The 13,724-nt window shown below is 47.8% G+C and overlaps 2 protein-coding genes across 2 annotated transcripts; one reads left to right on the plus strand and one right to left on the minus strand.

Moving 5' to 3' along the window:
* The first annotated feature begins 6,061 nt into the window (after positions 1-6,061).
* LOC123161877 (protein NRT1/ PTR FAMILY 3.1) lies at positions 6,062-10,900 on the plus strand. The gene is made up of 4 exons (XM_044579693.1): positions 6,062-6,478; positions 6,576-6,793; positions 6,895-7,466; positions 9,654-10,900. Exons 1-4 carry the CDS (start codon positions 6,331-6,333, stop codon positions 10,555-10,557), a joined length of 1,842 nt encoding a protein of 613 aa, XP_044435628.1. The 5' UTR covers positions 6,062-6,330; the 3' UTR covers positions 10,558-10,900.
* A 111-nt stretch (positions 10,901-11,011) lies between these two features.
* LOC123161878 (acylphosphatase) lies at positions 11,012-11,706 on the minus strand. Its single transcript, XM_044579694.1, has one exon. The coding sequence runs from the start codon at positions 11,630-11,632 to the stop codon at positions 11,291-11,293; it is 342 nt and encodes a 113-aa protein (XP_044435629.1). The 5' UTR covers positions 11,633-11,706; the 3' UTR covers positions 11,012-11,290.
* Positions 11,707-13,724: the final 2,018 nt, after the last annotated feature.

Raw genomic sequence — 13,724 nt, forward strand, 5'->3', positions numbered from 1 at the left:
CAAATTCAATCAACTTACATACATCTATCGTGCAAAAGAATTCTCAACAGATATTCTCTCCGATGGCCCTCTCCTTTCTCAAGTTGTCCCTCAGCTGCAATCAACAGCTTGGTGCTTTTGCAGCTTTAGACGCAAATCATACCAAGTTGTATTCAAAACAAAACTTTCGGTCCTGTCAGGCCAACTCCACCGCGCGATCCCAAACGGACGTCCGTTTTGTCCGGATTCTGTCCGTTTGGGTAGGGATTTAGGGTCGTGTCTGGGCTGTCGTGGGATGCGGTGGCCGTGCGCCCAGCGCGCGGCCGCATCCATTTGCCTCATCCTGTCCGCGTATATTTCTTTGCAAGTCCTTAACTTTTTTTTATCATTCATTTTTGGTACATGATAATACATCATTACATTTTGACTAGTAAAGCAAGGCCAAAGAAAACAAGAACCACAAGAATACATTTGAGAAGATACCCAACTTCCATAACTACTCCCTTGAGTTGGGTTAGCGCCTTCTCGATGCACTCATTGTTGATCTGTGGAGGAGGCACGACGTTGCACCCTCCTTTCTTCTTCAAGCCAGAAGTCGACGTTGCTTTCTCACACGTAGTATCGTGCCTTGTTGCTTCTTCGCACGTAGTATCGTGCCTAGCCTCTAATCTAGCAACAAGTGCACTTGTCTCATCTAAAGCCTCTAGGCTAGCTAAAAGTACACGAACATGCACTACATTTCGCTCTATCAACATATCGATGTACTCTTCTTCCCAATACCAAAACTTGCATCCGTTCTACACAATAAAACTTAAAGTTAGCACCACTAGTCTAATCCAAAAGCACAAACCGAAGCTAAAAAGAGCACATACCCCATCGTTTAAGCACTTGATGAACACCCATCCGGGGTGCTCCGGCGTCGTAGACACGCGGCGCACGACCACCCTTGGGCAGTGGTCGCACTTGATGAGGGGCAACGGTGCGCCGACGAGCTTTTGCGCAAGCACCGAGCCCGGCCGGCCGCCATTCGCGTATCTGTCGGCGGACCACCGACGATGCAGATCCTAGCGGCTAGAGGACGAGCCACTGCCTGCATGTGGCCTTGCGGCCCTGCCAGGGCCTTCCGGCAAGGTGCCCGGCCAGTCCATGGCGCGGCCCAGCCTCCCACAGCCGGGCGAGCTCAAGACCGACCGGATCCGCCCCAAATCCGGCCGGCGGGTGCGCAAACAAGGTGACCGTGCTTAGGTAGCTCGGCGGCGACGAGAGGAAGGGGCTGGGCAAGCGCGCGTCCAAGTTGCACGGTTGCAATGGCAGCGGGCGGGTGGCTGGCGGCGGCGAGGGGAAGAGAGGGGAAGAGTGGGGAAGAGTGGAGTGGATGCGGCCGGAGGAAGGGAGGGGGACGGATAGAAAAAGGCTCGTCCTGTGCCACCGACGAGCGGGCCAGGGGAGGACACGCGCAGATGACTCGCGCGTCCGCGTGGTGTCCGTTTCACCCCAAAAACGACGCAAACTTGGGCCGTGGATGGGTCGGAAGCGGACACAAAGCGGGCAAAAGTCCGTTTGCGCCCGCGCGCTGGACCGTCTCGTAAACAGACGGGGGCGGATAGGATAGGATCACGCGATGGAGTTGGCCTCACTTCTCCTTTCACCACGGCCGGACACTCACGCACTGCACGCGTAGCTGCAGGAATACAAACAAAACTTAAACTGGGCCAAGCTAGGTCAAGTTGCTCACGTCCGTTTCGTAGGCACTGTAACGTGTACCTCGGTTGGTCCCAGCACGTACTAGCCGGAGTAGCTAGGTAGCTCTCGTGAGGGGACACCGATGCGAACCTACCGTACCGTGCGGTCGGCCGCGCATGCGCTCTATTGTGACAAGAAGGCGAGAAGATGGTCGTCCACGAGACCACTAGAGATGGACCGGATGCATGCATGGTTGGTCCAAGCACGCTTCAATTATGATAGGATGGCAATATGTTAATGCGGTCGTAGCTAGCTTGCTAGCTCAATCATATGATTTGTGGGCGGCAGAATAACCGGATCAGGATCGTTTGATTGGTGATTCAGCGATTCTGCTGCTGTCGTGGTCTCTTGGGGAAGTTTTACCGGTCATACTGAAATGAACACCACTTACACTTAGTCACAAGCTGGCTTCAGCGGCCAAGCGCCACATTGCATGATTGGGGCGTTGGTATATCCGCGAGGATCGGCTTTTGCAGTCACGCTATACCTTTAGCTGATTCGCCTTTTTCCTATCCTGTTGTTGGTAGCATATGGATCGTGATACGGTTGTGTTCGTGCCTAGGGATAGGTACAGTTAATAGAGCATGTTTCCTCGCGGTTTTTTGCTGCGTGCCACACGTTCCGATCGACGTACGTTCCTCAACCAGCCACGCATCCACCGAAATCACATTTTGTTGTTGTCGTTGTTGAAAATCTTCTTTTTCTCAGGGGCAACGCAATCCCATATCTCTCGCCTGCAATTGGCAAACAATCCATCGTATGAACCATTTAATCAGGCGGTCAAAAACACGTGCAATCTGCTCATCCAGTTGATAACTCGCCTAGCAAGATCTGTCGATGCTGGCCGGAGGTCTCGTTCAAACAGGATTCTCATACAGCGCCGGGCGACGCAAGCGACAACGGGAAGGGGCTCACTTCTGCGTCATCTCTGCTTGTATGCGTACCGTAGGCATCATCTACAGGCGACGGTGATTCACCGCCGGGCCATAGCTTTCAGATAGCAATGTACCGACGCTCTCTTCCATGGAAAGTCTTGAGCACGAACACTTTCGAGGCCGGAAAAACCTTGAGCACACACATACGAACGAACGCACTGGCCCCTGTCTCGCCGAATTCGGTTCAAGCGTTCATACCGTCCGGGCGACATGGTATCCAGTATCCAGCCATTGGTTGCTCTCCGGAAGTGAAAGGGGAAGCAAATGGCGCAATGTGTGGCCGAACAGATATGTACGATCTGGTGATGTCCAGTTGTCCGTGGCGCTATAGCCTTGTCCTTTACGTAGTACGCAGTAGTTTTCACCAGCAGTACATACGCTCTTGAAAGATAAAGAAAATACATCACCGAAGCTAGACTGTCGTTGTTGATCGCGCATGGGATGTCATCAAGGCCACGATTCTATCGAACCAGCGTCCTGGAGAAGTCATCGAAGTTGTCACCGCCGGAAGATCCACGAACATATGGTCCCAACCTCCAAAAAGCTCACAAGCCTCACGCCGGCACCAGAGGCTGCACCAACATGACGGTGAGGAGGCCGGTGGACTAAACCACAAAGGAAGGCCACAATCATCGCCACGATGATAAACCTTGCAAACCCTAACCTTACTGTCCGGAATGGCCGGCATGGATCTACATCAATGAGCCTTCAACGACACCGCAACTGACACCATCGAGATAAGGAACCTCGAGGAAACATTATTTGCTAGTTCAGCGCTGTCATCATCATCATCATCATCATCGACACTCCACCGCACAACTTTATAAAAGCCCTAAAGCAGCAAAAACTACAACTCTATCTGAAAGATCGTCACCTCCCTGCAGTCTCACACCGGTGGAGCGGCGAAGGAGGAGAGGTGCTGACCTACCAATGGAAGAGGAGTGGCAGGACAGAGCACCAAAAATATAGCATCGCTATGGTTTGCAGAGGACAGAACTGTTTCATGGTTTTTTGGTTGTAGTACTTTGTAGCTTTGCACGTGCTTTCCTTGAGTGTAACACCATTTAAGGTCGACTGGAAGTTATACACCGCCCTTCACAAAATATAATACATGTAGAAAAGCTCTGTCCATAGTTCCATAAATAGAGCAAAAAGAAGGGAAAGTAAAAAAAACCTCAACAATCTATGTATGTATAAGATCTACTCCCTCCGTTTCAAAATAGATGACCCAATTTTATACTAAAGTTAGTATAAAGTTGGGTCATCTATTTTAGAACGGAGGGAGTATTCTACTACGTCCCATATAACTTGCAAAAACGTCGAGAGTCTTACTTTATGGGACGAAGGGAGTACATTTATATTTTTAATCTGAGGAAATGACTTTGTGATTAGGTGGCGAGAAATTTTCTATATAATTCTACTTGGAAGAACAAACCTCATAGATCATTTTGTTCCTTTTGAAGGTGGATAAAGTTCAGTTCGGGTGAACAGTAGGTGCACAATCCTACCATCTGAAGCCTTGAGGCCTCTTTGTATAATTTTTAAAAACAATTTTGGAGGATTCAAATCATTAGGAATCTTTCCATTATAGTTTGACTCATAGGATTTGATCCTTATAGGCTTTCTTTTCTAAGGATTCCTTTGCACTACATTTCATAGGAAATTCAACTCCACTCAAATCTCTTGAAAGAATCCTTGGTTTTTCCTGTGACGCAATTAAAGAAACCAAAGTCCTACAAGATTTGTATGTGCATGACATACCAATCCCACATTCTTCCTATTCTCGCATTTTTAGAATATTAGGAATCAAATAGGCCCTCAAATGCATGCTTTGAACTCGAAATCTCAAAATTAGTTGTGAGTTTCTTCTTAAGAAAATAATTTACTTTTGGCACCTTGATGGTTCCTTGAATTTATATTCTTTCCCTATAAACGTGTAAGCTAGACAAATTTGACCTTCAAAATTGCATATAGTTTGTTCTCTCAGACCATTGCACAGTACGTTCAGATGACATGGTAGTGTTTTTGCATATTGGACAATACCATTCTCTAATACTCCCTCCATCCGGAAGGGGGTAGGAAACAAAACTTCTGGTTTCTGGATTGTTTTCCCCCCAATCATCTAATAGGAGCATAGTGTCATCTGCACATTGCATATTGACAGTTCCATGTTCCTACTAATTGGAGGTCACACCTTTAATAGCTCCATTTCCATGAGCTTGTTGACTTAAATATGACAATGGTAAGCAGAAGGGGGTGCTATTGGTTCATCTTACCTCGCTCCTTTATATGTAGTGAAATATGATCCCATGACATTATTTACCTTCCCCTAAAGAAAAGGCATTATTTACCTTAACACACACACCCTCTCCTCGACTATTATTCTCGTGATCATTTCAACCACCTGATCTAAAAACCCCTTGAGTTATATAATTTTATATAGAAAGGTCCAATTAATATTATCACACATGCTCCACTTTTTTATGCCTATCATGCAAAACCTAATGCAATATCAGCACCCCTGCCATAAAATGTGTGCCCTTTTTGAAAGGTTGTTTGCAGTGGTGAATAATGTCCTCTACACACTCACACAACCTATTATAGTAGAGATCTCGTTAGTCAATAATTTGACGCTAGCATTGAGTAAACAAATTAGCCTAAATTATTGTACTCTATTATGCCAGCTCCAGAGACTCTTTGGGACTAAAGTGATGGTACTATAATTAAGCCTTTTTGCATCGAGGTTCTCTATTATAGGAATCATCAAAGAAATGCTTAAGAGTAAATTTACTGATAAAATTTGATGAGAAAACCATCTGGATCATGAGCTTTATTGATTATGATGAACAGCGAACACAAGTTTTTTTTAAGTATCATCTAGAGAATCCTCAGCCAGGAACATCTCATTAATATAACCTGAGGATCAGCGTTCAGCGACATGATCAAAATGGAAATTAGCATAAATAGATGCATCCTGAGACTAACCAAACAGATCCATGTAAAAAATTAGTAATATGAGTCATCAAACTTTCCCATCCCTCGATGACATTATTTCCATCTTTCAAGGACGATATTTAGATTGTGCCTCATTCTTCCGCTAGGTTTACTCGTGTAATATTTAGAATTTGCAGTCCTCGAACTCCTTTTTCTTTTGCCCTTTTGCATCCACTCGATATCATCCATTTCTTTAGCCCTTCCCCTCAAATGAATAACTAGCTCCTCCACTCATTGCTTATTGCCCATCAGATATTCATATTTTCTTCTTACTCTTAATGTTCCTGTTCCAGTCCATCTCAGTTAGCACTGGTCCTGCCACTGCCTAGCTCTTTGCCAAGATCTGGCTGTGATATAGACACATCACACATGTGAAGTCCCCAGCCCCTAGTCCCTAGTTCGGAAATGTGAAAAGGAATACAGAAGAAAGGGGACTTGCAATGGCAGTTAGCCAGTGGCAGAAGCAGCCGTATATTCCAAGTGCGCAAAATATCACATAAATACTGCAAATTAACCTCAGATTATTGTCCCGCAGTTTTCCCTATTTCGTGTAAATTAGCCTCAGAGCTTGCAGTAGTAAGTCTAGTGGCATATGGCACTGGCACTGGCTGGCACTGGCAGCTAGCTTATTAGCTATAAATATGTGAAGCCAAGCTGCTGCTGCTACCACGAATCCACGATGCAGCGAGGAGTGGCTGCATGTAGTACAACCGAGTGCACCACCGCAGCGCTACCACCACAGGCGCAACCAATAGCGGCTGGGGCGGCCATGGACGGGAAGAAGGGGAAGAAGAAGGGCGGCCTCAGAACAATGCCCTTCATCTTTGGTGAGCAAATTATACAGTCTCTTGCGAACTACTACTTCGAATTCGCCTGGTTGCTTAAGATTAAACTGTGTGTGTTGGCTTGGCTCGCGCGCTGCAGCCAACGAGGTGGCGGAGAAGCTTGCCGTGGTGGGCTTCTCGACGAACATGCTGACCTACCTCACCCAGCAGATGCACATGCCGCTGGCCAAGGCGGCCACCACCCTCACCAACTTCGGCGGCACCTCCGCCATGACCCCGCTCATCGGCGCCTACCTCGCCGACGCCTGCATCGGCCGCTTCTGGACCATCGCCGGCGCCTCCGTCGTCTACCAATTCGTGCGTACACGTACACTTGTTTCGCACGTAGACGGCGACGATACCCATACGAAGCAGAGCTGAACTGTACGTGACGCTGGTGCTTACTTCTTGCATGACAGGGGATGGCCCTCCTGACGGTGTCGGCGGCGCTGCCGCAGTTCCGGCCGGCACCGTGCAAGGCGGCAGGGGGCGGCAGCGGCGCGTGCGAGCAGGCGCTGCCGTGGCAGCTCGCCGTGCTCTACGTGTCGCTGTTCCTGAACGCGGTGGGCGCCGGCGGGTACCGGCCGTGCATCGTGGCGTTCGGGGCGGATCAGTTCGACGAGTCGCAGACGGCGGAGCGCGCGCGGACGTGGGGCTTCTTCAACTGGTACTACTTCTGCAACGGCGCGTCGCAGCTGGTGGCCGTGACGGCGGTGGTGTACGTGCAGGACAACGTGGGGTGGGGCTGGGGCCTTGGCGTGCCGGCCTTCTGCATGGGCGTCTCCGTCGTCGCCTTCGTCGGCGGGTACCCGATGTACCGCCGGCTCGACCCGTCGGGCAGCCCGTTCACGCGTCTCGCGCAGGTGGTCGTTGCCGCCGTCCGGAAGCGCCGCGTCCCCAGGGTGGACGACCCCGGGAGGCTTTACGAGAACGACGAGATGGATGCGCCCATCTCCATGTACGGCAAGCTCGTGCACACCAACCAGCTCAGGTACGTGCGTGCGTGACGCGCCTTCTGTCAACCACCTCTCCTTTTCTTTTCTAGGAGTTCTTGGATCCCAGAATTCCCTTAAGTAACGACGCTGGATTTTCCGGCGGTCATGGTTCAACTGGTTTGGTTCTGTTCCATATATAGTAACAAAATACTTCCTCTCCCAATTACTTGTCTTACATTTGCCGTATCTAGACACGTTTTTAGGACGTAGGTAATACTTACTCCTCCGTCTTGAATTATTTGTCGCTCAAATGTATGTATATATCTAACATTATTTTAGTGCTAGATACATTCATTTGAACAACAAGTAATTTTGGACGGAGGGAGTACTAGCCAAACCACCTCCAGCACAGTAAGCTTTACAAAGTTCAGCCTTCCATCAGAAAGGAATAAAATCCGCATCGTATGATCACAAGTCAGAATGTGTAATCCCCGTAAGACCGTGAACATTACAAGTCAGCAACGACGATAAGATACTGCGAGTACTAGAGGCTACCAGCGTACCAGCTATATATGTATGTAGCCAGCCAATTTAGATGGTCCAAGATCATTTATGAACAAGAGGACGTAGGAGATTAGAAGGCGATGTCAGCAAATGAGGCCAAAGCCCCTCAAAAAATAAAAAGCAAATGAGGCCAAAAACGAGCATACTCCCCCTGAGCTGGAGTGCTCTAGCTGCGCTGAGATGGGACGATAGCCGCCGCTGGACTGGATTTCAGCGGCGCAGTTCCAGTTCTAGCTCAAAATATGTTGTGTTCGAGTCATGTTTCCCACGTCTGTACCGAAAACCCACCCAACTTTGCGCTGGATTTCAGCAAAGCACAAAATATATCTACTTGGTTTGCCAGCCTTCGCGTCCTTGTGACTAACCAAGATGAGCAGACAACTAATGTCAAAAAAAGAGAGCAGATAACTAATGACTCGTTCACCACACGCTCGACACCATCTTCTAGATGGCAATGAGGCCCCGAAATCCGCGTCCCCGTGGGTTTTTACCCTATTAGGGGACGGAGATGGGCGTTTTTTCAACCCCGCGGGGCTGCTATTGGGTAAAGTATAAAACCCGACACGTTTCACGGGTTCAAACCCGTTTCAGCATTACCCAAACCTGAAACCCGCCATCCCGTCAAAATACTACAATAAGCGTATTCGAGGAGTACAATCTTGAGAGTGATGATGATCATGGACATCCATCTTGCTCATTCTCTTCTTTGCAAGCTCCAGTCCTTATGTCACTCTTCAATAAACGTGTTGCTAAAAAAATGGCCAACATCTTTTAGGGTGAAATCTGAGCTAGACCATTCCTTGAAAAATGAGCTAGTTCCATTGTCCAAAAATAAATTTAGTATGTTAGATTGGTGAAAAGTTGGCGGAATACGCTATCCAAATTTGAGGCTGCTAGCACGTGATATTTTTGCAACTCCGGTTAGCACGGTTGCCTCAGAATCAACATTTAGCACAAGTGATAGAGTTCCATTTCTAAGCGGTAGAGCTCCAGTCCTTATGTTTGCTTAAATATGTTGATTTCCCGTGGGTTTAGAAAACCCGATGAGTTTAGGGGACGGACAAAAAGCTAGCCCCGCACATGGTGACGGGACGGGCTTACGATTTTCTTGTGGGGATGAGTTTGGAAAGACAAAACCCAGTGAGTTTCGTCTCCGTTGCCATCTTGACACCATCTTGCCTACTGTCATCGTCGTTTCCTTATTCTGTAAACAGAACACTTTATAGATTAACAGCAGCAATTTGTTTCCGATTAGTACACTTCTTTTTAGTGGTCTGCCCATGAAATGCGACACGCATACCTCTCTACTAATCTTACCCAACTTTACCTCCGGCTAACACTGCACAACGTCGAGTGTTTCAATTTTCCGAGTCCCTCGATGACCTGTCTGATAAAAGCTTTGATTCCCGCTTCAGCTATGATCCCACGTCACCCACACTATATTCACCAAGTGCAGCCAGCAATTCTTTGCTTTTCATTTCAGATCATCACTAGGAGCTTAAAAACCCAAATTGTTGGCGTAACCCAAACTTTGGTCCCCAAATCGAGCAGTTCCAGTGATGCCAAGCCCGCCAAAACGAAGGAAGAACAACAATTATTGCTGTCCTCAAGAACTCATGAGATGAAGGAAAGAGTAATGCTCAAAACTAATCAACCTGTTTCTCGGCTCCATCCTGCAGCTACTTCGATCGCGCAGCAATTATCACCGACGGCGACCTGCCCACGATGGACGCCTCTTTCAGCAAGCAACCGCTGAACCTGTGGCGGCTGAGCACGGTGCACCGTGTGGAGGAGCTCAAGTCGGTGGTGCGCATGGGCCCGATCTGGGCGGCGGGCATCCTGGTGATCACGGCGTCGTCGCAGCAGCACACCTTCTCCCTGCAGCAGGCGAGTACCATGGACCGCCGCATCGCTCCGCACTCATCCTTCAAGATCCCCGCCGGCTCCATGACCGTCTTCACCATGCTCGCCATGCTTGTCACCCTCTTCGTCTACGACCGTACGCTCGTCCCGCTGGCCCGCCGCCGCACGGGCCTGGACCGTGGCATCTCCTTCCTCCACCGCATGGGCGTCGGGTTCACCATCTCTGTGGCGGCCTCCCTCGTTGCGGGCTTCGTCGAGCGCCATCGCAGGGAGGCCGCCGTGGCCGGGGGAACCACCGACGCTGGGACAGCCCCGCTGTCTGTGTACTGGCTGGTGCCGCAGTACGCACTGCACGGGGTGGCTGAGGCGTTCAACTCCGTGGGGCACCTGGAGTTCATGTATGACCAGGCGCCGGAGAGCATGCGCAGCACGGCAACAGCGCTCTTCTGGCTGTCCATCTCGCTGGGCAGCTACGTGAGCACACTGCTGATCACCATCGTTCACCGGTGGAGTGCCGGTCCCGACGGGTCCAACTGGCTCCTGGACAACATTAACCGGGGCAAGTTGGACTACTTCTACTGGGTCGTGACGCTGCTACAGGTCATGAACCTGGTGTACTATCTGATATGTGCTAGACAATACACGTACAAGCCCGTGCAACACCACGAGGAAGAGGAGGGGAAGGACAAGTCCATGGTGGAGCTGCAACAGAAGGTTTGAGCGAGTAACACTATGCAATGTAGTGTGATGTATATCATTACATGCAGGTACTGGCCTAGCTAGCTAGGTAGACAAATATGTGAAGATGGAGGTGAATGCATATGTCATTCAGGGTTTGTATGGGATCAGGAACAGAGAAATGTATCTAGTTCTCTAGCAAGTTGCCAAGTTGAACGAGTAACACTATGCAATTTAGTGTGATGTATATCAGTATATGGCTATATGCAGGCACTGGCCTAGCTAGCTAGAAGAAGGTAGGCAGATCTGCGAAGATGGAGGTGAATGTATATGCCATTCAAAGGTTTGTATGGAGAGCTAATATCAGGTTTCTACGAATGTGTAACTCTGCTCGTCATGTTCATAGCTGATCGCGGTTATTTGGAAGTGTTTGGTGGCAAATTCATGTGACCAATTTGTCAATGACAGAAACAATCTGATCTTGGCACCATAGCTCTTAAATCACAACTCAGCAGTGCTATATTATTCAAGAACTATACCGAGATATAATACATAGCAACACAGTCATTGTTACCATGTGGACTTATCGAATAAAGCCATTGTTGTGCACATTGACCACAATAGTTCTCTTATAACAGTTTGCCTAAGAAATGCAGTAGTGAAGATGCTGCAGGTCAGATATGGAATTAGGTCTGGTGGTACTAACCATCGGCAGTTGAGCAGAGTCGTGCAGAACCCGCTAGCTCTGGTCGATCGGACGCCCAGGGTTACCCAATCAGACGGTGAGCTTGATTTCGAAGCCGAGGGAGGGGTGGATGTGGTCGGCTGGGGATGTGACGACGGCGGTGACCGCGGCGGCAGGAGGGCCGACGGGGAGGCGGCGGGTGACCATCTCGTCGACCTTGGCAGGGTCTCCGGAGAGGAGGGCCTCCACGGTGCCGTCGCGGCGGTTGTTGCGGACCCAGCCGGCGAGGCCGAGGGACTCCGCCGTCTCGGCCGTCCAGTCGCGGAAGCCCACGCCCTGGACCCGGCCCTTGACCACCACGCGGACCGCCTTGTTCGCGAGAGGTTGGTCGGGGGGAGGTGACGAGGCGGCGGCGGCGGCGGAGGTGGCCATGGCGGCGGCGAGGATGGGGCGAGGCAGCGGCAGGCGGCGATAGAGACGTGACAGGGTTTTTTTGTTGTTGAGAAATTAGAGACGTGACAGGTGGGACAACTGGGGGCGGAGGAATCTTTGTGCTCGTGGGCCTCTAAAGTCGAAGTAGCTTTCGGCCCAAAAGCTTTGGGAAAAGGGTTGCAATTTTTGACATTTGATCGGAAGCAGCTAACCAACTAACCAAGTGATATCTCTTAGATCACCCTAAAGAACATTTTTAATGGCGCCTTTTTAAAACTAAAAAATAAATTTTTACATTGTATTTTTTTCAAATGTCACAAATATTTTTTGGAATGCCTGGACATTTTTCAAAAATGCCACGTACATTTTCTGAATGGTAGGAAACTTTATTTTTATCACGCAAACAATTTTTGGACATGTAATAACATTTTTATTCCCTTTTTTCATTTCCTTCTTTATCACATATATACTTTTTCAGCACACATTGTAGCATTTTTAGTATACATGAAGCATTTATTTATACATGTTGAATATTTTTCAAACACGTAATTAACAAATTTTAGAACTACATGTTTTGAATATACTGCATCAATCTCAGTTGTAAAAAAATGTCTTACATTTTGAGACAGATGGAATAGTTTTCAATATGTGCTGAACATTTTTCAGATACACCATTTTTTTGGACAATATAATCATTTTAAAAAACTGCACAATCATTATTTTTACATTTTTGTGAATATTTTATAAAACTAGTCTCTACTCTTATAAAAAACAGAGTTGCTGATGATGGTGTGCCTGCCATCCTGCAATATAGACCGTCTAATTTATATCTAACGGATAGGAAGGAAAGTATGGCAATTTTGCAAAAAGATACCCACACCCCTCTCCACATTTGCATATATGGCCTTCCCTCGTTCATCATTTTCTCTCACAAGATAAACTACTCATACAAATGCATATTGATGTTCCGTGCAACGCACGGGCATCTTGCTAGTATGAACATATTTTGAAGCACATGCTTATTTTCTTAACTGTAACCTACGGTTTTTCAATGGTTTGAAACATTTTATTTGAATTATAAGGACATTTTTACATTGCAAAGAATTTTTTAGAATTGTCACATACTTAAGCACGTGAACATTTTTTATATGTCACAATTTTCTTTTATCCAATCAACACTTTTTTATACTACGCTAACATGTTTTTACTTCAGCATTTTATAAAAATTTAAGTGTATTTTTTTTGGAATACATGTTTTTCTAAATACAAACAAAATAAAAAAGAAAATGTAAAAAATGAAAAATGAAAAAACAGAGAAGAAAAACAAACTGCATGCAGGAAGCTATTTGGGCCGACCCATTTATAGCTACGAGAGGACATTGCCTTAGACAAGAGCCCCTTCGAAATCACTAATTAGGGAGTACTCCTTGCGGAGATTACTCCAACCTCCCCAGATTGTGACAAGTGATGCGCTGCATGTGCGCTACTTGTCGCAACCTGGGAGTTTTCCCTTTTTTCTAGATTCATTTATTTAAAATATTTTATCTCTTAAACCGTGCGTCCAAATCTCGAACCGCTTTCGCCATTGGATTCCTCGCGTCGAGATCTTCAAAACTAGATCCCATGTTGATAGGTTTTGAAGAAATTTTTTTTCACGAAAAAACCGGGCGAAAAAAACCGACGAAAAAACCGAACCGGGAACACGGGTTTTTTCCCTTTCCGGAAGAGGCACGCCCGTGCCTCTGACGAAATCACAACCGTGCCTCTCGCGGAAACAAAACCGTGCCTCTCACGAAAGAAAAAAAACAAAAAATGCGTTTTTTTTCTTTTTCGGAAGAGGCACGCCCGTGCCTCTCGCGAAAGCACAACCGTGCCTCTGGCGGAAGCGAAACTGTGCCTCTTGCGAAAGGAAAAAAAACAGAAAACGTGTTTTTCCCTTTCCGAAAGAGGCACGCCCGTGCCTCTCGCAAAAGCACAACCGTGTTTTTCCCTTTCCGAAAGAGGCACGCCCGTGCCTCTCGCGAAAGCACAACTGTGCCTCTGGCGGAAGCAAAACCGTGCCTCTGGCGAAAGAAAAAAAACAGAAAACATG

The sequence above is a fragment of the Triticum aestivum genome, chromosome 7B, assembly GCF_018294505.1.
Source record: "Triticum aestivum cultivar Chinese Spring chromosome 7B, IWGSC CS RefSeq v2.1, whole genome shotgun sequence".
In the NCBI taxonomy this organism is placed as follows: Eukaryota; Viridiplantae; Streptophyta; class Magnoliopsida; order Poales; family Poaceae; genus Triticum; species Triticum aestivum.

What these genes read in the sequence shown, in the direction of transcription:
- LOC123161878 (XM_044579694.1), bottom strand. Translation starts at nt 11,632, where the DNA reads ATGGCCACCTCCGCCGCCGCCGCCGCCTCGTCACCTCCCCCCGACCAA.
- LOC123161877 (XM_044579693.1), top strand. Translation starts at nt 6,331, where the DNA reads ATGCAGCGAGGAGTGGCTGCATGTAGTACAACCGAGTGCACCACCGCA. An exon ending in AACAATGCCCTTCATCTTTG is followed by an intron (nt 6,479 to 6,575) that starts GTGAGCAAATTA and finishes CGCGCGCTGCAG; the next exon opens with CCAACGAGGTGGCGGAGAAG. An exon ending in CCTCCGTCGTCTACCAATTC is followed by an intron (nt 6,794 to 6,894) that starts GTGCGTACACGT and finishes CTTGCATGACAG; the next exon opens with GGGATGGCCCTCCTGACGGT.